This window comes from Microcaecilia unicolor, chromosome 1 (genome assembly GCF_901765095.1).
Source record: "Microcaecilia unicolor chromosome 1, aMicUni1.1, whole genome shotgun sequence".
NCBI classification, from domain to species: Eukaryota; Metazoa; Chordata; class Amphibia; order Gymnophiona; family Siphonopidae; genus Microcaecilia; species Microcaecilia unicolor.
This window is the reverse complement of record NC_044031.1, coordinates 509235073-509261300: the sequence shown is the minus strand read 5'-3', so window position 1 is coordinate 509261300 and position 26228 is coordinate 509235073. Positions and strand designations below refer to the sequence as shown.

At 44.3% G+C, this 26228-nt stretch overlaps 1 protein-coding gene across 1 annotated transcript in view; it reads left to right on the top strand.

The window, feature by feature from the left end:
* The first annotated feature begins 12500 nt into the window (after positions 1-12500).
* VCPIP1 (valosin containing protein interacting protein 1) overlaps positions 12501-26228 on the top strand; it is an 86735-nt gene continuing 73007 nt past the window's right edge. Inside the window, 1 exon segment of the mRNA XM_030215184.1 lies at positions 12501-15353. Within this exon segment, the coding sequence (XP_030071044.1) occupies positions 12731-15353 (2623 nt within the window). The 5' untranslated portion in view covers positions 12501-12730.

Sequence of the window (26228 nt, the reverse complement as noted above, 5' to 3'; positions counted from 1 at the left end):
ATAATGCTTCTGTATCGCTCCATGGTGAGACCTCACCTTGAGTATTGCATTCAGTTTTGGTTGCTGTATCTCAAAAAAGATATAGCAGAATTAGAAAAGGTTAAAAGAAGAGTGACCAAAATGATAGAGGGGATGGAACTGTTCCTGTATGAGTACAGGCTAAAGAGGTTAGGGCTCTTCAGCTCGGAAAAGAGACGGCTGAGGAGGATATGATTGAGGTCTAGAAAATCCTGAGTGGTGTGGAGTGGGTGGAGGTGAATTGATTTTTCACTCATTCAAAAAGTACAAAGACCAGGGGGACACTCAATGAAATTGCATGGAAATACTTTTAAAACAAATAGAAGGAAATATTTCTTCACTCAAAGAATAGTTAAACTCTGGAACTCGTGTGGACAAGTTCCTGGAGTAAAAGTCCATAGTAAGATAGTGCTACTAATTAGGCTTCTGCCACGTACTTGTGACCTGAATTGGCCACTGCTGGAAGCATGATACTGGGCTAGATGAACCATTGGTCTGATCCAGTATGGCTATTCTTATGTTCTTATGTTATAATGCTCCCTTCTGAAGAAGCCTATGGTGAAATATGGAACGGTTTAGAGGGCAGCAACAGAGTTTGCAAACTGCATATGTTTTAAAATTGAATTTCACTTTTATTATAATTGAACACTTTTTATCAGGATATTTAGAAGATTGAACTTGAACAGTCAACATACCGCTGCAACAAGAATTCCTTTTCTAAGCGAGCCAGAAGGAATAGAGAAGTACTTTTTTGTAATATGTTGGAGACATACATATTGGAGACAGAAGGCTGATGCCTATGCTGATTTGAACTTGTGCAGTGATGGATCTTGAAGTCTCCTGCATATGTTATTCATTGGTGGCACTTCATAAATCTGAGGACATCATTATGGGCCTCTTTTACCAAACCTTGCTAGTGTTCCCACGTGGCAATGTCGATGAAGCCCTTTCAAAGTGAATGGGCTTTGTTGGCAATGCCATGCCAGGATTGCTAGCATGGTTTGGTAAAAAAGGATCTATATTTATCTAATATGATTGTGTTTACAATATCATAATAGTTTATCACAATAATTTATTAATTTAAAATAAATGTAATTATATATTTTTTGAGTGATATCCCTTCATCATATTGTGTTTTAAGATTTTTTTTGGGGGGGGGGGAAGGGGCTCTATATTTGTATTTTTTGATGTTCTATTTTTTTGTAGTGATTAATTTAATTTGGTAGCCAGAGTAGGCTTGTCACTGATGGGTCATTATTCATCTTTTTAAGGACCTGTTTCTTGGTTACCTTGCTCAAATACATGATGCTGGAACTATGTATATGTCAGCCATTTGTAGTGGACTACTGCCACCTAGTGCTAATGCCTAACACAGCATTACAAAACACCCATAACTGCCTGAACAATAAGTTGCCAGTGATTTTTCTTTTAAGAACTGTATGTTGCACTGTATCTCTATGATGCACATCTCACACAAATATACAGTCCTTCACAGTCTAACGCCCAAACTGTACATTATTACAGCATCTGAGTGATGCACATCTCAAAGAAACACAATCCTTCGCAGTTCCCCACTCCCACAGATCACCATATTGTTATATACTACAATTAGAGAGAGAGAGTTGATCTTCCTGCTTAATGATCATAATGTTAGATTCCTGCATCCAATTCAATGTATGTTCTTTCTCAACTGAAATAAGCACACTGAATATTTATTGGTGGGTACTAATGGTTAGGGTATTAGTGTGGTATATTGGTACTTTAGAACAGCTGAGGAAATTAGAAAGTCATGGGTAGGAGGTATTGTCCTATGGCGGATTAAGAACTGGTTAAAAAATAGAAAACAGAGAGTAGGGTTAATTGGTCAGTATTCTCAATGGAGAAGGGTAGATAGTGGGGATCCCCATGGTCTGTGCTGGGACCACTGCTTTTTAACATATTTATAAATGATCTAGACATGGGAATAACTAGTGAGGTAATTAAATATGCTGATGACACAAAGTTATTCAAAGTTGTTAAATCGCAAGAGGACCTTATGAGACTGGGAGATTGGGCTTCCCAATTGCAAAGTGATACATAAGAGAAAGAGGAACCCAAAGTTATAGCTATGTGATGCAAGGGTCCACATTAGGAGTCACCACCTAGGAAAAGGATCTAGGTGTCACTGCTGATGATACGTTGAAAACCTCTGCTCATTGTGCAGTGGCGACTAAGAAAGCAAATAAAATGTCAGGAATTATTAGGAAAAGAATGAAAAACAGAAATGAGAATGTTATAATGCATTTATATCAGTCATGATGTGACCGCACCTCAAATACTGTGTGCAGTTCTGGTCACCGCATTTCAAAAAAGATATAGCGGAATTAGAAAAGGTAAAGAGAAGGGCAACAAAAATGATAAGCAGGATGGAACAACTTCCCTATGAGGAAAGGCAAAAATGGCTAGGGTTCTTCAGATTGGAGAAGAGACATAATAGAGGTCTATAAAATATTGAATGGAGTAGAATGGGTAGATGTGAATCACTTGTTTACCCTTTCCAAAAATATTAGGACTAGGGGGAACACAGTGAAGTTAATAAGTAGTAAATTTAAAACAAACTATAAAAAATATTTATTCACTCAATGTGTAATTAAAGTCTAGAATATGCGGCCAGAAAATGTGGCAAAAGCAGTTAGCTTAGCAGTGTTTAATTCCCTAAAAGAAAAGTCTATAAGCCATTATTAAGATGGATTTGGGAACATCCACTGATTTTTCTAGGATAAGCACCATAGAATCTGTTTTACAGTTTTGAGATCTTGCCAGGTACTTGTGACCTAGGTTGGCCACTGTTGGAAACAGGATACTGGTCTTGATGGACCTTCGGTCTGTCCCAGTATGACAACGCATATGTTCTTATGATAATTTCTCTCATTTATTAGCATTGCTATTGTCATCAGTAGTTACCCTCACTAGTATTTGTCACCCGTTAATGATCTTTAATTGATTTTGCCAGGTGACCACGCTCACTTTGGTCATGTCAGCCAATCAGAAATGAGGATCTGCCCAAGCCATGAACACTTTCCACCCATGCTCCACCCACTTCTCATCCATGCTTCATCCCTTTGATGATATCACTGGATATGACATGAGGAACTGAGTTCGATTCCCACTTCAGCCACAGGCAGCTCCTTGTGACTCTGGGCAAGTCACTTAACCCTCCATTGCTCCATGTAAGCCGCATTGAGCCTGCCATGAGTGGGAAAGCGCGGGGTACAAATGTAACTAAAAAAAAAAAAAAAAATCATAGCCCTGCCCATGCCTTACCCATTTGGAATAATCCCACACCTAGCCCTGCCTTATTTGCATAACTGCCCCCTTTGCAAAGCCCCACCCCAAAACCTGCCCCTTCGTAGACTGGACTGTAATAATTCTGTTCTGTTACTTGATCTTTCTTCTGCTTTTGATCTAGTAGACCATACTATACTTCTAGAAAGACTTAGTGATATAGGTATTCGAGATTCAGCACTTTCTTGGTTTCAATCGTACATTTCTGCACACTCTACCGTAGTTCACTTTCTTGATAAAACATCTGCTCAAACCCCATCCACTTCAGGAGTCCCACAAGGATTTATATTATCCCCCATGCTCTTTAACATCTTCTTAGCACCACTGCTCACCTTAGCCCAATCCCTAGGCTTCACACCATTTGTTTATGCAGATGACATCCAACTGTTGCATACCGTAGACTTTTTAGACAACCAAATTGCAACCCTCCTCCCCATCAATAACAGAGTCAATAATTGTCCAGCATATGTCTCCTATAGAATGATTTATCTGGGAGTCACATGATGATGGTGCCCTGAGCAGTGGCTCCAACCTCTGGCTCTACTCCCAATTTCCCATTTCTTACACTCAAGTGGAGTGGAGGAGTGGCCTAGTGGTTAGAGCGCTGGTCTTGATATCCAAAGGTGCCCTGTTCAAATCCCACTACTGTTCCTTGTGATCTTGGGCAAGTCACTTAACCCTCCATTGCCTCAGGTACAAACTTAGATCATGAGTCCTCCAGGGACAGAGAAATACTGAGTATTTATTTTATTTGTAGCATTTGTATCCCACATTTTCCCACCAATTTGCAGGCTCAATGTGGCTTACATTTGTCGTAGTGGCGATTGCCATTTCCGGTCCATAGAATTGCAAATGCTGTTGACATCAGGTTCGTACATACATGGTAGAAGAATACATTGACATACATAGTAGAAGAATACATCAACATTATGTTATTGCATAGGTATTGACATTAGGGTAGACGTGATTGTGTTTGTTCATTAAAGGCCGTGGGTTAGTCAGTCGTGTAATGAGTATACCTGAATGTTACTTACCTTGAGCTACTACTTGTTATGATTGTGGTCATAACCCCTCTCAAACTTACCTTTTTCCTGGTGGTCAGCTTAGCTGGCTTCTGATTTGTTTGTCTGTCCTGTCTGAGCTGGCTCTCTCTCTCTGTGCTGGCAGCTTCCAGCAGCATGACTCTAATTGTCTCACTTTACTGCAGCTGTGTGTGTGTGTGTGGACTGAGTTGCTGTACCTCTCTTTGGGTGTACTGGCTTCAAGTGCTTCACGGTGCTGCATTGGTGTGGGTTGGGCCTCTATGGGTTTCAGTGTGCTCTCTGTGTTTCAGTGTGCTGTTGCCTGGGGCTAGGGAGTGTGACATCATCTGGGAGGGCCTTGATAAGGAAGTGGTGTGCTTGCCTTCAAAGCCTTGGCAACGGTTGTGTTTGGTTTAGGTAGGGTGGTGCAGTGTGCACTTCTGACTTTGTGTCTAGTTTCCCTGCTTGCTTTTGCTAAGGTCCAGGTTAGTGTTAGTGCTGTGTGCACTGGTGTCTGTGTGTTTAGCTTTCCTGCTTTTCCCTCTTGGTTTTGGAAGCATTGCTGTGTGTAGGGCTTTGGAAGCTCTGTTACTGTTAGAAGTACTTCAGGGTTTGGTTTTGTTAGGAACACTACAGATTTTGCTGTTAGAAGTACTTCTGGTGTTTGTGCTATTGGGAGCATTGCAGTCTTTGCTGTTTGGGTTTTGGTATCTAGCTTGCCAGAGTAGTGCTTAGGAAGCACCTTGTTAGTTTGGTGTCTAGCTTGCCAGATTAGTGCTTAGGAAGCACCTTGATAGTTTGTGTCTAGCTTGCTAGAGTAGTGCTTAGGAAGCACCTTGTTAGTTTTGTATCTAGCTTGCTAGGGTAGTGCTTAGGAAGCATCTTGTTAGTTTTATATCTAGCTTGCTAGAGTAGTGCTTAGGAAGCTTGTTAGTTTTGGGTTTAGCTTGTTAGTATAGGGCTTAGAAAGTCCTTTTGTTAGTGTAGGCCTAGGAGTGCCCTGGTTAGTCCAGTTCCTTGGAGCACTGCTGTCTCTTCTGTTTCCAGTCCTGGTCCCTGTGTCATCCGGTATCCGTTAAGTCCCTTGGAGAGGTAGTGGCCAAGCGCAGGTGAAGCTGTACGGACCAGTCCAGTGTGCTCCAGTCCAGTATGTTCCGGTCCGGTGTGTGTTCCAGTCTGGTGCGCTCCAATCCAGTGTGTTCCGGTCCGGTGTGTGTTCCAGTCTAGTGCGATCCAATCCAGTGTGTTCCAGTCCGGTGTGTGTTCCAGTCCTGTGTCCTCCAGTCTGGGGGATTGCAGTCCAGTGTTCCAGTCCTGTGTCCTTCAGTCCGGGGGATTCCAGTCCATGTGTTCTGGTTCGCTGGGCAGTGCCTGCAGTCCCTGCCGGTGTGCTTGCCCAGTGTTGGTTGGTGGGTTTTGCCTGCTGCTGTCGCTCCTCAGCAGCAGCCCAAGGGCTCACGTTTGCTTCAGAGCCCGGCCCCGCAGGCTCTGAACCTGAGAACCTGATATTACTGAAAAAAGTGTGCTGAAGACTAGCTTTTTTTCAGTGGGCCACACAGCCTGACATTTCAGGACCCAGCTCGGGGTGAGAGACCTGCATGGCTGTACTCGCAGTATGCCAATTCGTAAACCGTGGCCGATACGGTAGAAGCACAAGGCTCTCGAGATGGTGTCGGAGGCTGCATCTCCGACACCAGTTGTTACCCTGCAGCAAGAAGCAGTGCGGGAGCTTACTCTGAATTTGTCTGCTATACAGGCTGAAAAACCTATCAAGCTCCAGACTACAGTTGATGAAATCAAGGAGGGCCAACCCACCGTCACCTACCTTTGCTGGTGGGGAACCCCCGCCAGCCGAGCCGAGGTCCTCTTCTTCCCAATCCCGCGCAAGGATTCGTTCTAGTCTGACATCCTGCACGTTGTACATGCAGGACGTCAGACTCACAGAAACAGAACGAAGCCATCTTGCAAGGCTTCGTTCTGTTTCTGTGAGTCTGACATCCTGCACGTACAACATGCAGGGCGTCAGACTAGAACAAAGCCTTGCGCGGGATTGGGAAGAAGAGGACCTCGGCTCAGCTGGCGGGGGTTGGGGTCCCCCACCAGCAAAGGTAGGCGATGGCGGGTTGGCGGCGGGAGGGGGGTTGAGAGCGTCGCTGGCGGGGGGGTTCGGCAATGGCAGGGGGAGGGTCAAAGTTAGTGGCGGGGGGGGGGGGGCGGCGGCACCGGGGGGGCTAAAATGTGCCCCCTCACCTCGAGCTCTGGACCCCCCTCCCGCTGAAGTCTGGCTATGCCCCTGCTTACAGATTGTAGTTATGTACTTTGTAGTTTCTGGTTCTGATATTTCTTGAATGGTCCAGTTGAGGCAGGTTGCTGTAGGCTTTTTCTTTTATTTTCCAGGAGGAGGGCTAGGTGTAAATACAGATCCAGCTCAGCTCACAGGACATAAGGAGAGTTGTTGCCTATACAACCAGGTCTTTAGTTTGGACCGAAACAATGAAAATATAATATTCTCACCACCAGATTTCTTTAATCCAGATTGTCTTATTAGGAAATCCCCTTTCTTTTCAACATCAACATAAAGCAGTGTGGGTGCTGTGTCAGTCCATGAGAAAGCATGGAATAAAGGTTAACAAACAAAAAAAATGTCTAGCAGCAATCACCGAGACTACTTGTTTACTGAATTCCCAGCAGTGCTTGCTTAAGGAGGGTGTAATGTTATTACTCATCTTTGGTATTTGTGTATCTCAGAGTTCTATGTGCAGTAAAGACATGTAATGTTCCCTTAGACATTGGAAAGAAGTGCAAACAAATTACTTTTTTCTGGATTGTATTAGAATTAAAGGACTTCTTGCGATTTTTGGAAAGATTCTTGCCCTTTCGAGGTCAATCATACCAGAATATCTACTATGCACAATGTCTGTATGACTGAAATATTTACTGACACCCAAATTCTTTCAAAAAGGCAGAAAATAAATCTTAATAAATAAATAAACAAAAAGAAATGGCATACAGAGAGTTATTGTCATGGAACCCGGGATGGTGAGCCCTTGGGCTGCAGCAGACAAGTCCTCTGGAGAGGCGCAGAGCAGAGGCGAACCAGACACTGAATACACACAGGATACCAGAAATGGCAAATAGACAGCACACTGAAGACAAGCAACAAGCAGCACCAGAAAAGGGAGATAGACCACTCAGGCGGGCCTCATGACCGATCCGGAACCCACTCGTACAGAGTCCAAGCATACGGGCCTCATGGCCGATCCGGAACCGAATCATACCAGAGGGAAGGGAAAAGAAACAGAACGGTATCTCTTCAGCAAGTACTACTCAAGCAGTGCACACACACTGCACTAAACAGAGCCACAAACAAGGGGTCAAAAGACCCTACACACAGGCACAAAGAAACTGAAGGGTAAGAGACAACCCCACTTAGACTCACATGGTAGAAACCACAAATAAAAGGTAAGAAAACCACACAGGAAGGCAGCACAGGACTGGGCTTAAAACCCTAGCTATAAATGAATAATCCTATCCAAGTCAAACAGACATCACACAGAGATTTTTTCCTTTAGTGTCTAGGGGCACACCCTTGAGTATTCTTTTGAGTGGCTTCCCTTTTTCCTGAGTGCTGTATGGTACAGCTGAGAGTGTTCTCTCATGAGTGGCTTCCCTTATCCTTGAGTTCAGTATGGCATAGCCATGAGGGTTCCTCTGTGTGGCCTTGTCTTGAGTTTTTCCTGTGTGCTTTCTGTTTGAGTTCTCTTTGTGAGATTTCTGGTTGTGTTTGAGTGGATTGCTTATTCGTTTAGCTGAATTGTAAACCATTTTGATATATTTTATGATATTATAGCAGGGGCGTAGCCAGACAACAGATTTTGGGTGGGCCTAGGCAAGAAGTGGGTGGGCACCACGTGCTCTCCTCCACCAGCACCAAAAAAATAGCTGGCGAGAAAACGCTTTCCATCTTGGCTTACCATCAGGGGGAAGTCTTCAGCTGATAGAGCTTGGGATCTCCACCAGCTACCACTAAACATGTGCTACTGTTGGGTGGGCCTGAGCCCTAAGTGGGTGGGCCCTGGCCCACCCAGGCCCACCTGTGGCTACGCCACTGTATTATAGTATTATCAGATAAAGATAACCTTGAACATGGAATGTTCTAATGCACGCTTGTTAGGTTTTTTATTAGTATTATGCTAAAAAAAGCAAAGAGCACAGTAGCTGAACTGCAATGTTTCTTAAGCTAAGATTTGGAAAGACAAATAATGAAATCTAAAATCCAAATCCATATTTAATAGTTTCTTATGGGTTGGGTGGGGACTCAAACTAGACCCAAGAGTTATATCCACACCGAACTCCCATCTCCCCACAAGGACCAAAGGCCGTCCTTACAATAACTAATAGTGCAATTAATAATTTAAGAAACATCCGTGTGCTCTATGGGGCATAGCCAGGGGTGTGCTGGTAAATTTTTAACAACAGGCTCTTTCTCCGGACCTAGCCAGCTCTGCAGTTGGAAGGGCCAGGGGTGGCCAGGGGAGGGGGTAGCAACACTTGTCTCTCTCTCCTCCCTCCCTTCTTGCAGGCACACTAGGCATACCTTTGCTGGCAGCCAATAAATGGACTGCCATCACTCCCAATGTCTTCCTGTGAGCAGCATGCTGGAACTTCTCACACATGCCGGAGAAATCCCAGCCTGCTGCTCAGAGCTGGAAACAAGGAGCGGGGAGCAGCAGCAGTCTATTTACTTGGCTGGCAGGGCTCAGCATCCCCACCAGCAAAGTAAAAGAGAATTCAGCAGTGGGCCCAAGCCCACATTTTGGGAGCCAGTTGTTAAAGTAGCCATGGAGGGCCCTACTTTAACAACCGGCTCCCAAAATTCTTAAAAACTTAACAACCGGCACTTGCGAGCCTGTGAGAGCCTGCTCCAGCACACCACTGGGCATAGCAAGCCATCCTTCATCAAATGCAAAAAAAATGCTTAAACCCATCTTTTCAGTCAGGTTTATCTTAGTCCAGTGGCATAGCCGAATCTTTAATTCTAGGGGGGCTTGAGGCCAAAGTGGGTAGGCACAACATTTTGCCCTGCCCCTGCCTTGCTCTCTGTCCCCCCCCCCCCTCTTGTGACTCCCAAATCAACCTTTAAATACTTCAGCTGGTGGAGATTCCCAAGCCCTGCCAGTAGAAGAAGTCCTCTTGTGGTGGCTAAAAACTCCCCAATTCTGGCAGTTGTGGCACTTTCCATGGGCTGCCGCCACCCTGGGGCACCCTTGTGCATGCTCAGATTTTGTGCATATGTGAAAACTGAGCATGCCCAGGGGGCGGGTGGAACGTCAGCGGCCCACAGAAAATGCCACCAACTGTCAGCATTGGGGGTTTCTAGCTGCTGGAGGAAGACTTCTTCTGCTGGTACAGCTTGGGGATCTCCACCAGCCACAGCAATGGTGCTGCAATTTCAGGAGGTGGGGGGGAGCCTAATGTGTGGGGGTCCAGGCCCCCCCTTGCTGCCATAGCCACTCTCTCAATTAATTAGCACAACGGTGTATGATCTCTAGGCTCCTCTCCATTCCTCCTTCTTCTCCCTTCCCCAAACTTGGTACCCTAACCCAGAGGTAGGCAACTCTGGTCCTCGAGAGCCGCAGGCAGGTCAAGTTTTCAGGATATCCACAATGAATATGCAGGAGATAGATTTGCATACCATGGAGGCAGTGCTTGCAAATCTATCTCCTGCATATTCATTGTGGATATCCTGAAAACCTGACCTGCCTGTGGCTCTCGAGGACCGGAGTTGCCTACCCCTGCCCTAACCTGTTCCCTGTTATCTCCTTTCTGTTTTCTCCTCTGTTCTGTGCCTTTCCTTTCATCAGTTGGTTTTCATTTCCTTTTTCTTTCTAATGTAATTTTTGTAAACCACTTTGTTTTGTTCTACATGAAAGGCAGTAGATTAAGCCTAATAAACCATAAACTATAATGAGGTTGTAAACATGCCCCCGGATTCTGTATATGGTGCTCAAAATTGTATACAGATACTTGAAAACGTGCCCAATTTCTGTGTACAATTTAATTGAATAACAAACCAATTAGCACCAATAATTGGACATTAATTAATTATTGGTGCTAATTAGAATTTACGTGTGCATCTTGCTAGGCACTATTTTATAAAGATGTGCATGTAAATTCTTACACATGGATCTGAAAAGGAGGAATAGCCATGGGAGATGCATGGGCAGACCATGGGAATTCCAAGAATTTGCACACACTGTTACAGAATACACCTAATCTGTGCCTAATTTAGGGTCTTCAGTTGGTGTAAATCCTTGCACCTAAAAGTTAGACACTGATTCCAGCACTAAACGCTATTCTATAAATGGTGCCCAACTTGGATTGCTGTTCTATAGAATAATGCTTAAAATTTTCAGCACCATTTATAGAACTTGCTCCATAATTTCCTTATCTCCAAGTTTAGGGTTATGTCCCAAAATAACCAAAAGTAATTGCTTTTATTTTTTACATAGTTAATGTTAAGTGCCTTCATGAACTTCAACACAGAACTATACTGGCTTAAAAATAAAGGTAATTTATTCCAAAGTTCAGGAGTAAAGACATTGAGGGGAGCTGTGTTGCATCATTTGCTCCTTAACACAGGGGCGTAGCCAGACTTGAACGGTAGGGGGGTCCAGAGCTGAGGTGAGGGGGCACATTTTAGCCCCCCCCTGGCATCGCCGACCCAGCCCGCCCGCCAGCCATTGTCGACACCGACCCCCCCCTGCCCGCCCGCCATTGCCAACACCTCCAACAACTTTGACCCCCCCTGCCCATGACCCTCTCGACCTCCTGCCCGCCGTCACCTACCTTTGCTGGCGGGGGACCCCAACCCCCGCCAGCCAAAGTCTTCTTCCTTCGTTTGGTTTCTGACTGAGTCTGACGTCCTGCACGTTGTACATGCAGGACATCAGACTCAGTCAGAAACCAAATGAAGGAAGAAGACTTTGGCTGGCGGGGGTTGGGGTCCCCTGCCAGCAAAGGTAGCAGGCGGTGGGAGGGGGGGTTGAGAGGGTCGCCGGCAGGGGGGTCCAGTGCCAAATCTACGGGGGCCCAGGCCCCCGTGGCCCTATAGCAGCTATGCCCCTGCCTTAACGTGACTTAAAGGGCTCTAATGCAGCAAGTCTTGCCCTATCTTGGTGATATTTAGGTCACCGTGGGTTACATAGTAATCAGATGCAAAACGTGCAAATGTCTAGCAACTCATTACTATGTAAAAACCAGAACACGACTTGTGGTGTGCACTAGTTGCATGCTGCTAGTCGCATTAGGAGCATAAAAAAAATGGAGCCTAGAGGCCAGTGCTGTTGCCTCTCACCTCCTGCCCCAAAGGTCTCCCCCTCATCCTTATGGGCCCTATCAGCATTTTCCCTGGTGGTGCAGTTATCTTGAGGCAGGAGTGATCCCCAGGGGTTACACTTCTGTATTTTTTTAGGGGGGGGGGGGCTGAAATAACACTGGTTACAGGGTAGCTTGCAAGCAGCATTATTCATTTAACACGGTAGTCAGCAACCTATGAGACTGACTCCTGTGGTAAAGGAGCAGTAAAAGCTTGCCTTTTATCACACCTTGATAACCTCCCCCCTGAAATCCTTACTGCTCCAACAGGCTTTCCTAAGGTGTGTTCAAAAATTGAATTTCTAAAAGATCTCCCTTTAAAGTTATGCACTCAACCCAATAAATTTCCCAAAGAGGTCAATATATGAGCATAACTCTGTTAGGTGCATACATCCCTTGAATATCAGGCCCCATAATAGTTTTAGCCTGTCATAAAGAGTGCCATTGTTGAATAACTTGTCTGTTCATCTACTACTACGTTTCTTACATAAAATATATGGTATTTCTTTAATAGTATAAATTCCAATTGGCAACTCATTCAGAGGACAGTTCATCAAATAATAAATCTATCAGTGAGGGAAGGAGTCAAGCAGCTTCCAGCATTCACACGCAGCACTGTACAAACTCCCAGCATAGCATTTTCCTGAACAGCTGTCGATGGAACTTCCTTAAGCCCAAAGACTGCAATTCCCGACTGTCTATGCGCCGCCAGCGCCTGCGCACTGAGGCACGTCGGGCGGAGAGAGAGGCCGTTACGTCCCGCAACGGTTACGGCGGTGAAAAAGCAATAAGACGCTTAGGCGCTTCCGCATTGGCTCTATTTTGTCCTGTAAACAATATTTAGCGCGCGGGCGAGGTAGATTCTAACCGGGGTTAAAACCGCCCGTGGGAAGGTGGGGGGGCGGAGAGCACCACAGTAGATGATGAGCCATTGAGCCATTCCTCCCCCCTCTTTCTCTCTCCGGCGTGCGAGGGGACCGGGAGCGGAGATGTCCCAGCAGCCGGCCTTCAAGCGTAAGGACCGGCGCATCCTGTCGGGCAGCTGCCCGGACCCGAGCTGCCAGGCGCGGCTGTTCTTCCCGGCGCACGGCGCGGCCAGCATTGAGTGCACGGACTGTGGCCGGCGGCATGAGCAGCGCAGCCTGCTGGGGGTAGAGGAGGTGACGGACCCGGACATGGTGCTGCACAACCTCCTGCGGAGTGCCCTACTCGGTATGACGGGCGCCCCCAAGCGGAGTGGCGAGCTGGTGAAAGTCATGGGCCTGTCCAACTATCACTGCAAGTTGCTGGCCCCCATCCTGGCTCGCTACGGTATGGACAAGCAGACCGGCAAGGCCAAGTTATTGAAAGAGATGAACCAGGGTGATCTTTTTGACTGTGCTCTGCTGGGTGACCGGGCCTTCCTCATCGAGCCAGAGCATGTTAACACAGTGGGCTATGGCAAGGACCGCTCTGGTAGCCTCATCTACTTGCATGATACGCTGGAGGACATTAAGAAGGCCAACAACAATCAGGAATGCTTCATCCCTGTCCATGTCGATGGGGATGGCCACTGTCTGGTGCATGCTGTGTCTAGGGCCTTGGTGGGCAGAGAGCTGTTTTGGCATGCCTTGCGGGAAAATCTGAAAAGACATTTCAAGGAAAATCTCAGCAGATACAAAGCACTCTTTCATGACTTCATTGATGCGGATGAATGGGAGGATATCATCAATGAGTGTGACCCCTTGTTTGTCCCTCCTGAGGGTGTACCCTTGGGGCTCAGAAACATTCATATTTTTGGTTTGGCAAATGTCCTGCACCGCCCAATAATCTTGTTAGATTCATTAAGTGGAATGAGAAGTTCAGGTGATTATTCAGCTACCTTTCTCCCAGGACTTATACCTGTAGAAAAATGCAGAGGAAAAGATGGGCAGTTGAACAAGCCTATCTGCATTGCATGGAGTAGTTCTGGACGTAACCATTACATTCCTCTGGTTGGCATAAAAGGTATTTCTTTGCCCAAACTACCAATGAAATTACTTCCCAAAGCCTGGGGGGTTCCACAAGATCTGATTAAGACGTATGTCAGATTGGAAGAAGATGGTAGCTGTGTAATTGGAGGTGACAGAGGTTTGCAAGACAAGTATTTAATGAGACTTGTTGGAGCTATGGAAGAAGTTTTTATGAATAAATACGGTATACATCCTAGTCTTGTAGCTGATATGCATCAGTACTGCTACAGGAGGACTGGTGTAATAGGAGTTCAACCTGAAGAAGTGACTGCTGCTGCCAAAAAGGCAGTGACAGAGAATCGCCTTCATAAGTGTTTGGTCTGTGGTGCCCTTTCAGAAATTCATGTTCCTTCAGAGTGGTTGGTGCCTGGAGGAAAACTCTATAATTTAGCAAAATCCACCCATGGGCAGCTAAGACCTGACAAGAATTACAGCTTTCCTCTTAACAACTTGGTGTGCTCTTACGATGCCACAAAGGATGTTCTTATCCCAGACTATAGTCTGAGTAATCTGACTGCTTGTAACTGGTGCCATGGTACCTCAGTACGCCGGGTCAAAAATGATGCAGCCATTGTATATTTAGATGGAGACCGAACTAATACTAGGTCAACTGGTGGAAAATGTGGTTGTGGATTCAAGCATTATTGGGAAGGTAAAGAATACGACAATCTTCCGGAAGCTTTCCCTATTACATTGGAATGGGGTGGTAGAGTGGTAAGAGAAACTGTGTATTGGTTCCAGTATGAAAGCGATGGATCTCTGAACAGTAATGTGTATGATGTTGCAATGAAACTTGTTACCAAGCATTTTCCTGGTGAGTTTGGTAGTGAAATTCTAGTTCAGAAAGTTGTTAATACAATATTACATCAAACTGCCAAAAAGAATCCTGGTGATTATACCCCTGTTAATATTGATGGTGCTCATGCTCAGAGAGTTGATGATATTAAACCTGTGCAGGATAATGAGGTGCATCCTCCTACAAAAATTATCCTTACGGGACAGAAAGGGAAAACCTTGCACAAGGAAGAGTTAAATATGAGCAAAACTGAAAGAACTATTCAACAGAACATTTCAGAACAAGCATCCCTTTTGCAGAAACGGAAGACTGAGAAGCTGAAACAAGAACAGAGAGAGCAACCAAGATCTGTATCCCCTAGCATAGTTCGAGATGGCTCCTCATCTGCACCTCCTACACCTACAAAGGTGCCTTATTACCCCACCTCTGCAAAAGAAAAAAAGATCAGGATAACAACTTATGATGGGCGACAAGCTATGCTTACCCTGAAGTCTTCAACAACTTTTTTTGAGCTGCAAGAAAGCATTGCTAGAGAATTTACTATTCCCCCATCTTTACAATGTATACGCTTTGGTTTCCCTCCTAAAGAGCTTCTACCACCCCAGGAAGGAATGGAAAATGAGCCTGTTCCCTTACAGCACGGTGACAGAATTACTGTAGAAATACAGAAGGGGAAGGAGGAACCTAACCAACCTATATCGGCCTATTCTGCCCATGAAGTTAAACCTGAAGATGTTACTGTAATTAACAAAAACTCTTCTAAAGAACTGCAAGAGCAGATTGACAAAGAGATGTACTCATTGTGTCTTCTGGCTACACTAATGGGTAAGATCAATTATGTAGTGATTTAAGGTTTTCAGATGCCCTAGACTTTTAGACATGCAGAGAAGTAAATTATTTCTTAAATTGCCAAATGTAGCGATATGCTTTTACCTGTCTGTTTTTCTCCAGTTATGTAGTGCTACTGTAATTCCTGATCTCTGTTCTTCAGTCATGCCTTAAAATCTTTGCATAGGTTTAGATAAATGGCCAAATTCAAGTTCCTGTAGCTGTCATCTCAGCTTGATTCCACTGTGCATGGTGCTTATGCATTGTTTCATGTACACACTCACTTTTTACTGTACACTGACATACATAAAGTAGAAAATATGGTAATAATCCACATTTGGGACCCTGTTTCCTAAGCATTTTCCTCCACAGACCCAAAAGAGGGACATAAATCCTGAGTAAAAAGGCCTTTGATTTGTTTGCACAGGTATATAGCCCAAGGTTTGACGCCTTGCTTGCCAAATTAAGAAAGAGCTATGAGAGCTGTCAGAAACCATCCAAAATTCTCAATTCCCGTAATGCACTTCAACTAGCATAATGCTTAATATTGGGCTCAGGAAGAGATCAGTGATAAAACAAATGATTTTGATGTGATAGAAAAGGTTCACATCTTGATCCACATGATTGGATCTATGTGTTGAGGAATAAAATAGTTTGTAAAGATGAAAAGTACTACACTGTTGTAAGATTTCTCTGCCTCAGTAGTCACTCTTCATGTTGTCAAGAGATGCTGGTGCAAATCTGGTTCTGAAACTCGCCTAGTATTAATTGGTTAATTTTGATGTTAAGCAAAAATTATTGGGAGAGGAGGGCAGCTGATGTGAAAACAAGGACTGATTGCAGTCTCCTGCTGAGATGAAGTTAGGTTGGCAGCACTTAGGTCACATGGGGGCTCATTTTCAAAGCATTTAAACTTGTTCCATAAGTTACTGCGGGGTTCATTTTCAAAGCTCTTAGACTTACAAAGTTCCATTGCTTGCTATGTAACTTTATAAATCTAAATGCTTTGAAAATACGCCTCATGGTGTCATTAAATGAACCAGTACCATGGGGATAAGAGATGCTCTACCTAAAATGCTTTAAGCCCAGTTTTCATTAATGATGAAGGATGATCACGAGGTGGGGGAAATTGCTCTTAGATGGTGACAATTGGTTTAAGACTTTGTTATATAAGGTATATACAATTCCAAAGAAAGGCGGAACCTGCACTTTGAAATGATTATCCTGTTAGGTTAACTGTTTAGGGCATAGCATGTATGATAAGGGCCAATTTAGATAGTGTATTATGATAGAGGTGAAGGAAGGACTAAATACTTGGTTTGCCAAACTTAGACCTAGGCTTGTTTTTTTTTATTTTTATGAACATTAAGGCAGCTTTATCATCCATATGCACCCTCAACTTTGTACTGCTTTCCATAACCTTACAAAAATTCAGCATAGCTTTTCCAAGTTTTTCAGTGACTGGTCTCTTTCTATGCTTCACATTAGGTATGCACACTAAACTAAGTAATAAGTGCAAATTGTTTTCCTGTTCTTTTAACAGAACTGATATTGGAAATAACTTTAAATATATAAATTTGATATCCAAAGTTAAACTAAAGAAAACTCCAGATCTGTATCCAGGATTTGTTTACGTTGCTTCTCTAGGAAGCTTCTTCAGATAGTTAATCTAATAATTAAAAAGTGCTTTCTAAATTTTACCTAATTCTTCCCTGTGATTTCAGCTCTCTACCTCTATTTCAGTTTGCAGTGGAGGCAAACAGGTGATAAACATTTTCCCCTTTATGTACTGCATTTGATACTGCTGTTGAGTGACCTTTTTATCCCCTCAGCTGTAAACTAAAGTCTGATAGTCATGTTGCCTGGACATTTTATTTTGGTGCCTTGTCTAGGCTGTCCTTGGTTTCTCCATATTCTTGTGGTTTGGGGTCTAAAACTGGTAGTTCTCCAATAATAACCTTATTAGTGTTGAGGGAATGGGGAAATGACTTTACTGCCTTCTGCTTCGTGGTGGTGATTTTGTTTTAATAACTGCTGCAGTGCTATGCTGAGTCATATTTTGTTTGACTGTGTTCCAGGTCCTTTTTTGCTTTCACCTGTCATTTCCCATTTTGTTTTTATGCACTTGATTGTGCTTCCTACATATTACCTTTATTTCAACTTGGTTGCATGTTATCTTCTTTATTTCTACCCTTCTTAAAACGTCAAGCACATGATGACTTTTGTAATCTGATTACAAATTTTCCCTCTAAGTATCCTGAAGAGAAATATTGAGTATCATGTTTCCAGACTGACCTTATGAAACCCCAGTACTGCCAGAACTTCCAGATTGATTCTGAACCCTGAATGACTACCGTATTCTTTTGAGTTCAGTTTTGTGTCTGTTAGTAGCACAATCAATCTAGATCACATTTTCCTAGTGTGTTTGTATCTGTGAGACAATAAAAGAACCTTCTCACAGTGTAGATTTTCTGTGTCCATTTGTTAGTAAAGACTATTAAAGCAAGTTTGAATTAGAATTTGCTTCGTTTTTGACAAGGTTTTGTCTTTTTAGGGGTCTTTGTTAGTGGTTAGCATTTTGTTATATTTTTACTTCAGTATCTTCTCAGTATCTTACTGTACACCCCACTCAAGGTGGTGTACAGTAAGAATAGATCAAACATGAGCAATAGGCAATTACAGCAGTAAAAATATTAAAGTAACAATACAAAGAATGGCATGGTGTACTACTTGCAATGACAACACAATACGTAATCGAACATTATAATTGGTAGTGAAGGGTAAGGCAAAGTTGTATCATATAGATGAATTGGAAAGTAAGGTGACTGATTTGAAGAAAGTTGCACATGAGGTCAGAGAGATGGTTAAATATTATCTCAGTTAGGCTAGGAGTGGATAAACATGTCCCGCTGTAGTATGTGCAGCCCGAGTCAATCCTTGTGTGAGTGAGACTAACAAGTTAGTTAGTTACTTCTTCCGTTAAAGGCTTTGTTGAAGATCCAAGCTTTCTCCTGCTTCCTGAAGTAGAGATAGTCTTGTGTTAAGCGGAGCCTTTCAGGCAGTGCATTCCAGAGTGGGGGCTACTCCAGAGAAAGCTCACTTGCGGGTATCACATTGTGTAATGTCTTCTGGAGAGGGTGTAGTTAGTGAAAGTCCTTGGGAGGACCTTAGTGTAGTGTCCTTGGCAGTGTGTGGAGGATCATCCTATTATTCAGATACTCGGGGCCATTTCCTTTCAGGGCCTTGAAGATCAGACATAGAGTTTTAAATTTAGCCCTGTATTGTACTGGTAGCCAGTGAAGTTTTTGCAAAAATGGTGTGATCTGGTCACGTCGCTTGCAACCTTCTAGGAGTCTTGCTGCTGCATTCTGAATCAACTGGAGCTGGTGCAGACCCTTTGTAGTCAGACCATTGTATGGTGCATTGCAGTAATCCAGTCTTGATGTTACCATGGCATGCACAACTGGTTCTTAAAGATAATTATGACTAGTTCTGCAATTAGGAGCTGATGAAGAAAGCTTGTGTTAAAAGCTGAAATTAAAAAAAAAAAAAGGTGTATGATCAGAAAAAATAGCACCAACTGTGATAGTAATATTCAACCAGTTACTGCTAAGGAACAAAAAAAAAAAAAAATCCCTTACTGTTGGTGCATGAGTGATGATTGCCTCACACCCTAACAGGAAGGGGGGGGGGGGGAGCCTTTGCTTCTTCCAGATCACCTCTTCCCTCAAAAATCCCTGGTAGCCTAGTGGACCCCATTCCATCCCCAGACAAGGCCTCCCCAACTGTGATGAAAGCAAAACAATGACTCGTGACAGCAACACAAACTCAGTAACCAGTAGCACGTAGTTTTACGTATAAGGAAGGTAGACAGTTTTTTTTTTTTTCAGATAGCTCATTTACTCTCGTAAATTTTGGAAATTATTCAATATGTCAGGCCTTGACAAACTATTTTTTGAATTTAATATTCGGTGGCTAAGACAACCTATTCCATCTCTTCCCCCTCCCCTGTCACCATCAAAGCTGAGGAGCAGGATGGTGGAAGGGGGGAGGAGATGCCATTCCAAAGCTGCTTTTGGACCTGATTTACTAAGGCTGTTTTCCCATACCATGTCGTAACGGAAAAGAAAGCTGCTTACATCTGACTGTTAAATCAGGATCAGGTATCTTATATCACATTCATACTTGGTTTAATCATGAATTGATCATGAGTGTGACGGTTGAGTAGACTGGATGGACCGATCAGGTCTTTATCTGCCATCATCTACTGTGTTACTATGTTAAATGCACCACTTTAACCATTGGTAGTAATACACTGCCAGATAACAAAATCTTAACCAAACACAAAGCGCAGTAGATTAGTAGTTCAGACATATCCCACCCATCTCTTACCAGTCACCCTCCAGCATACTTTTGTTCAGCTCTATCCCATCTAAGATGACTCTTCTCGTGTGTGTGACTTTTGTGTGCTGCTGTTTTCTGGAGTTTTCAGCGCCCAACTAGTAGGATCTAAAAATCTTCTCTGTATCCCCTACCCTTTCACTGACCTCTGGTGCAGGGTGAACATCTTTGGAGCAGAAAGGAGGTCATAGCTGCCCCAGTTGGTGCCTGTAGGGAGGGTGGAACAGGCCATTCGGCTACACCGTCCCATACAGGAATCTGTTTTGTCCTCCCTATAGATGATGCCTAGGGTACCTACCATCTCTCTTCTGCTCTGAGGACATGCACCTTGTACTGGAGGTCAGTGTAGCACCTACAGCTGCCAGCCAGCACCTTGCACCGGAGGTCAGTGTAGAGAGGACTGTTAAACACTGCTATTTGGGTGCCCAAAAGTTCTGGTGCCACTGTGTATAGGCGCTTAAAGAGAGGAGAGTGAAACAGGACTTCTAATTCCCCCATACCTTCTCTAGAGGTTTGCTGTTTTACTTTCTTCTTGTAGCAGTGAACTCTGCACTGTTCTCACAGTCTTGTGAAAATAGAATGGGGATTTTGGCATATGTTTGGCACTAGTGCCTGCATCGGGGCAACTAAATAGTTCTCAAAATTTCGGGACAGTCAGTCATCATACATTACCTACATGGCACAGACATAGGAGCAAAACTCTGAGTGAATTCAAAAGAGAAAAGAAATGAGAGAAAAGAAAGTACCAAGGGATTGGGTATCTGACCAAAAATGCTAAATAAAATATGTGATCACCAAACATATAAAGAGGAATCCAATAAAATTTATATGGAAATATAATGTTTGATTTTAACAAAATATTTCTAAAAAGCAAGGAAAAGACCTCAAAACGCCCGACCGCTTACTTTCAGTTTTCAGCGGCTTTAACTGGGGGCGTGGTGTTCATCACTGGTCATAAAAACCTTGCTTGGAAAGAATTATTTTAACTTTTAATTTATTTCCAAATAGATTTTAACAATTTTGCTCTTTTTACAAGAAATGTTTTTAAAATATATTGACAATATCAATGCTAACTTCAAATTTTCTTTGGTTCATAAAAACCTTCACTGATTCTCATGAAGTGCTCTAAAGCAGCTTTACAAAGATAAAGTAAAGTCGAGCACTTGTCTGTTGCCCGACGGTGGCCCCATCCGTTTCGCTTGTAGGCTTTTTCAAGGGCTGTGCTTCAATAGGGAAAGCATTGAGAAAATTTATTTCCTCTCTCTTGATCTGACCATTATCTGACCATTGTTAAAATCAAACATATTTCCATATAAATTTTATTGGATTCCTCTTTATATGTTCGGTGATCTTACATCTTGGAGTCCTGTAGGGTAATCCTCTTACTATTGTATAAATAAAATGTGTGAGCCACCCTGATAAATACTAATATTAGCTTAAGATGCTTGCAAAGAAGTAAACATGCCCTTCCAACAAAGCCCATATCTATTGACAAAACACTTCTCATGTATAAAAGTATACAAAATTAATTTATGAAAGATATAAACAATGAAGGCCAAAAGGAAATTATATGATATCAGTTGATATTCTCTCTCTCATATTTGCCCCAACCTTGTCATCTCTCTCTCTCATATTTGCCCCAACCCTGTCTTCTCTCTCTCTCATATTTGTCCCAACCCTGTCCTCTCTCTCTCTCTCTTTCTCTCATATTTGCCCCAACCCTGTCATCTCTCTCTCTCATGTTTGTCCCAACCCTGCCATCTCTCTCTCATATTTGTCCCAACCCTGTCATCTCTCTCTCTCTCTCATTTGTCCCAACCCTGTCATCTCTCTCTCTCTCTCATATTTGTCCCAACCCTGTCATCTCTCTCTCTCTCTCTCATATTTGTCCCCAACCCTGTCATCTCTCTCTCTCTTATATTTGCCCCAACCCTGTCATCTCTCTCTCTCTCTTATATTTGCCCCAACCCTGTCATCTCTCTCTCTCTCTATATTTGTCCCAACCCTGTCATCTCTCTCTCTCTCTCTGTCTCTCATATTTGTCCCAACCCTGTCATCTCTCTCTCTCTCTCTCTGTCTCTCATATTTGTCCCCAACCCTGTCATCTCTCTCTGTCTCTCATATTTGCCCCAACCCTGTCATCTCTCTCTCTCTCTCTCATATTTGTCCCAACCCTGTCATCTCTCTCTCTCTCTCTCTGTCTCTCATATTTGTCCCAACCCTGTCATCTCTCTCTCTCTCTCATATTTGTCCCAACCCTGTCATCTCTCTCTCTCTCTCTCTCTCTCTCTCATATTTGTCCCAACCCTGTCATCTCTCTCTCTCTCTCTCTCTCTCATATTTGTCCCAACCCTGTCATCTCTCTCTCTCTCTCTCTCTCTCTCATATTTGTCCCAACCCTGTCATCTCTCTCTCTCTCTCTCATATTTGTCCCAACCCTGTCATCTCTCTCTCTCTCATATTTTCAAACCCGTCATCTCTCTCTCATATTTGTCCCAACCCTGTCATCTCTCTCTCTATATTGTCCCAACCCTGGCTCTCTCTCTCTCATATTTGTCCCAACCCTGTCATCTCTCTCTCTCATATTTGTCCCAACCCTGTCATCTCTCTCTCTCATATTTGTCCCAACCCTGTCATCTCTCTCTCTCTCTCTCTCTCTCTCTCATATTTGTCCCAATCCTGCATCATCTCTCTCTCTCTCTCTCTCATATTTGTCCCAACCCTGTCATCTCTCTCTCTCTCTCTCTCATATTTGTCCCAACCCTGTCATCTCTCTCTCTCTCTCTCTCTCTCTCTCATATTTGTCCCAACCCTGTCATCTCTCTCTCTCATATTTGTCCCAACCCTGTCATCTCTCTCTCTCTCTCATATTTGTCCCAACCCTGTCATCTCTCTCTCTCTCTGTCTCTCATATTTGTCCCAACCCTGTCATCTCTCTGTCTCTCATATTTGTCCCAACCCTGTCATCTCTCTCTGTCTCATATTTGCCCAACCCTGTCATCTCTCTCTCTCTTATATTTGCCCCAACCCTGTCATCTCTCTCTCTCTTATATTTGCCCCAACCCCTGTCATCTCTCTCTCTTATATTTGTCCCAACCCTGTCATCCCTCTCTTATATTTGCCCCAACCCTGTCATCTCTCTCTCTCTCTTATATTTGCCCCAACCCTGTCATCCCTCTCTTATATTTTGCCCCAACCCTGTCATCTCTCTCTCTCTCTTATATTTGCCCCAACCCTGTCATCCCTCTCTTATATTTGCCCCAACCCTGTCATCTCTCTCTCTCTTATATTTGCCCCAACCCTGTCATCTCTCTCTGTCTCTTATATTTGCCCCAACCCTGTCATCTCTCTCTGTCTCATATTTGCCTCAACCCTGTCGTATCTCTCTCTCTCTCTCATATTTGCCCCAACCCTGTCGTCCCTCTGTCTCATATTTGCCCCAACCCTGTCGTCTCTCTCTCTCTCTCATATTTGCCCAACCCTGTCGTATCTCTCTCTCTGTCTCTCTCATATTTGCCCCAACCCTGTCGTATCTCTCTCTCTCTCTCTCTCATATTTGCCCCAACCCTGTCGTATCTCTCTCTCTCTCTCTCTCATATTTGCCCCAACCCTGTCGTATCTCTCTCTCTCTCATATTTGCCCCAACCCTGTCGTATCTCTCTCTCTCTCTCATATTTGCCCCAACCCTGTCGTATCTCTCTCTCTCTCATATTTGCCCCAACCCTGTCGTATCTCTCTCTCTCATATTTGCCCCAACCCTGTCGTCTCTCTCTCTCATATTTGCCCCAACCCTGTCGTCTCTCTCTCTCATATATTTGCCCCAACCCTGTCGTGTCTCTCTCTCTCTCTCTCTCATATTTGCCCCAACCCTGTCGTGTCTCTCTCTCTCTCTCATATTTGCCCAACCCTGTCGTCTCTCTCTCTCTCTCTCATATTTGCCCCAACCCTGTCGTGTCTCTCTCTCTCTCTCATATTTGCCCCAACCCTGTCGTCTCTCTCTCTGTCTCTCATATTTGTCCGAACCGTGTCTCTCTCTCTCTCTCTCTCATATTTGCCCCAACCCTGTCGTCTCTCTCTCTCTCTCTGTCTCTCATATTTGTCCGAACCCTGTCATCTCTCTCTCTCTCATATTTGCCCCAACCCTGTCGTCTCTCTCTCTGTCTCTCATATTTGTCCGAACCGTGTCTCTCTCTCTCTCTCTCTCATATTTGTCCCAACCCTGTCATCTCTCTCTCTCTCTCTCTCTCTCATATTTGTCCCAACCCTGTCATCTCTCTCTCTCTCTCTCTCTCTCTCATATTTGTCCCAACCCTGTCATCTCTCTCTCTCTCTCTCTCTCTCTCATATTTGTCCCAACCCTGTCATCTCTCTCTCTCTCTCTCTCATATTTGTCCCCAACCCTGTCATCTCTCTCTCTCTCTCTCTCATATTTGTCCCAACCCTGTCATCTCTCTCTCTCTCTCTCATATTTGTCCCAACCCTGTCATCTCTCTCTCTCTCTCTCTCATATTTGTCCCAACCCTGTCATCTCTCTCTCTCTCTCTCTCATATTTGTCCCAACCCTGTCATCTCTCTCTCTCTCTCTCTCTATATTTGTCCCAACCCTGTCATCTCTCTCTCTCTCTCTCATATTTGTCCCAACCCTGTCATCTCTCTCTCTCTCTCATATTTGTCCCAACCCTGTCATCTCTCTCTCTCTCTCATATTTGTCCCAACCCTGTCATCTCTTTCTCTCTCTCTCATATTTGTCCCAATCCTGTCATCTCTCTCTCTCTCTCTCTCTCTCTCTCTCTCTCTCTCTCATATTTGTCCCAATCCTGTCATCTCTCTCTCTCTCTCTCTCATATTTGTCCCAACCCTGTCATCTCTCTCTCTCTCTCTCTCATATTTGTCCCAACCCTGTCATTTCTCTCTCTCTCTCTCTCTCTCTCTCTCATATTTGTCCCAACCCTGTCATCTCTCTCTCTCTCTCTCATATTTGTCCCAACCCTGTCATCTCTCTCTGTCTCTCATATTTGTCCCAACACTGTCATCTCTCTCTGTCTCTCATATTTGTCCCAACCCTGTCGTCTCTCTCTCTCTCTCTCATATTTGTCCCAACCCTGTCGTCTCTCTCTCTCTCTCTCATATTTGTCCCAACCCTGTCGTCTCTCTCTCTCTCTCTCATATTTGTCCCAACCCTGTCGTCTCTCTCTCTCTCTCATATTTGTCCCAACCCTGTCGTCTCTCTCTCTCTCTCATATTTGTCCCAACCCTGTCGTCTCTCTCTCTCATATTTGTCCCAACCCTGTCGTCTCTCTCTCTCATATTTGTCCCAACCCTGTCGTCTCTCTCTCTCATATTTGTCCCAACCCTGTCGTCTCTCTCTCTCATATTTGTCCCAACCCTGTCGTCTCTCTCTCTCATATTTGCCCCAACCCTGTCGTCTCTCTCTCTCATATTTGTCCCAACCCTGTCGTCTCTCTCTCTCTCATATTTGTCCCAACCCTGTCGTCTCTCTCTCTCTCATATTTGTCCCAACCCTGTCGTCTCTCTCTCTCTCATATTTGTCCCAACCCTGTCGTCTCTCTCTCTCTCATATTTGTCCCAACCCTGTCGTCTCTCTCTCTCTCATATTTGTCCCAACCCTGTCGTCTCTCTCTCTCTCATATTTGTCCCAACCCTGTCGTCTCTCTCTCTCTCATATTTGTCCCAACCCTGTCGTCTCTCTCTCTCTCATATTTGTCCCAACCCTGTCGTCTCTCTCTCTCTCATATTTGCCCCAACCCTGTCTCTCTCTCTCTCATATTTGCCCCAACCCTGTCGTTTCTCTCTCTCTCTTTCCTTAACCTCTGCAGCAGATGAATCCAGAAACTGGTGGGTTGTATTCATCTACCAGCAGGTGGAGATAGAGAATATTGAACTGAAGACAGTAATATCGGACAGCCAGCCTCTCAGTCAGTTAGTCTCTGTCTCCAGCAGGTGGTGAATGACTTCTCAGCAGCTCCTGGATTCTGTGTGTTTAGGGGTGCGCCTGTGCTTGGCCTAGGCAGGGGGTGTTTGGTCAAACGGAGCCATCCTGGGGGCCTTACTTGGTAGCTTGGGTCCCTGACTCATCCGAAATTTCCCTTCCTCCCAGTTTCTCTTTCATGGTTGGCTTACCTGGGCTGTAGCCTTCCTCATAAAAATAAATAAATAAAGTCATTACAACCCCCCCCCCCCCCCAAAAAAAAACCCCAAAAAACGCAAAGAAGAAAAAGAGAGAGGAACCCCCTGTTTGGGGGAAAAGGGTTTTATATCTATTGAGCCTGGTGAACCTGTTGGGTGACAGGCTCACTTCTGGAGGGAGCCGCTGCTGACAAAGACCTGCGCTGCTCCTTGTGCCTGTGGTGAGTGATTTCTGTTCTCTGTCAGGGGTTTTGCAGTGCAAAACATGGCGGTGGAAACGGTTAAGTGGCGCTCTCAGCAGCGGGATGCTCAGAGGGCTTGGGG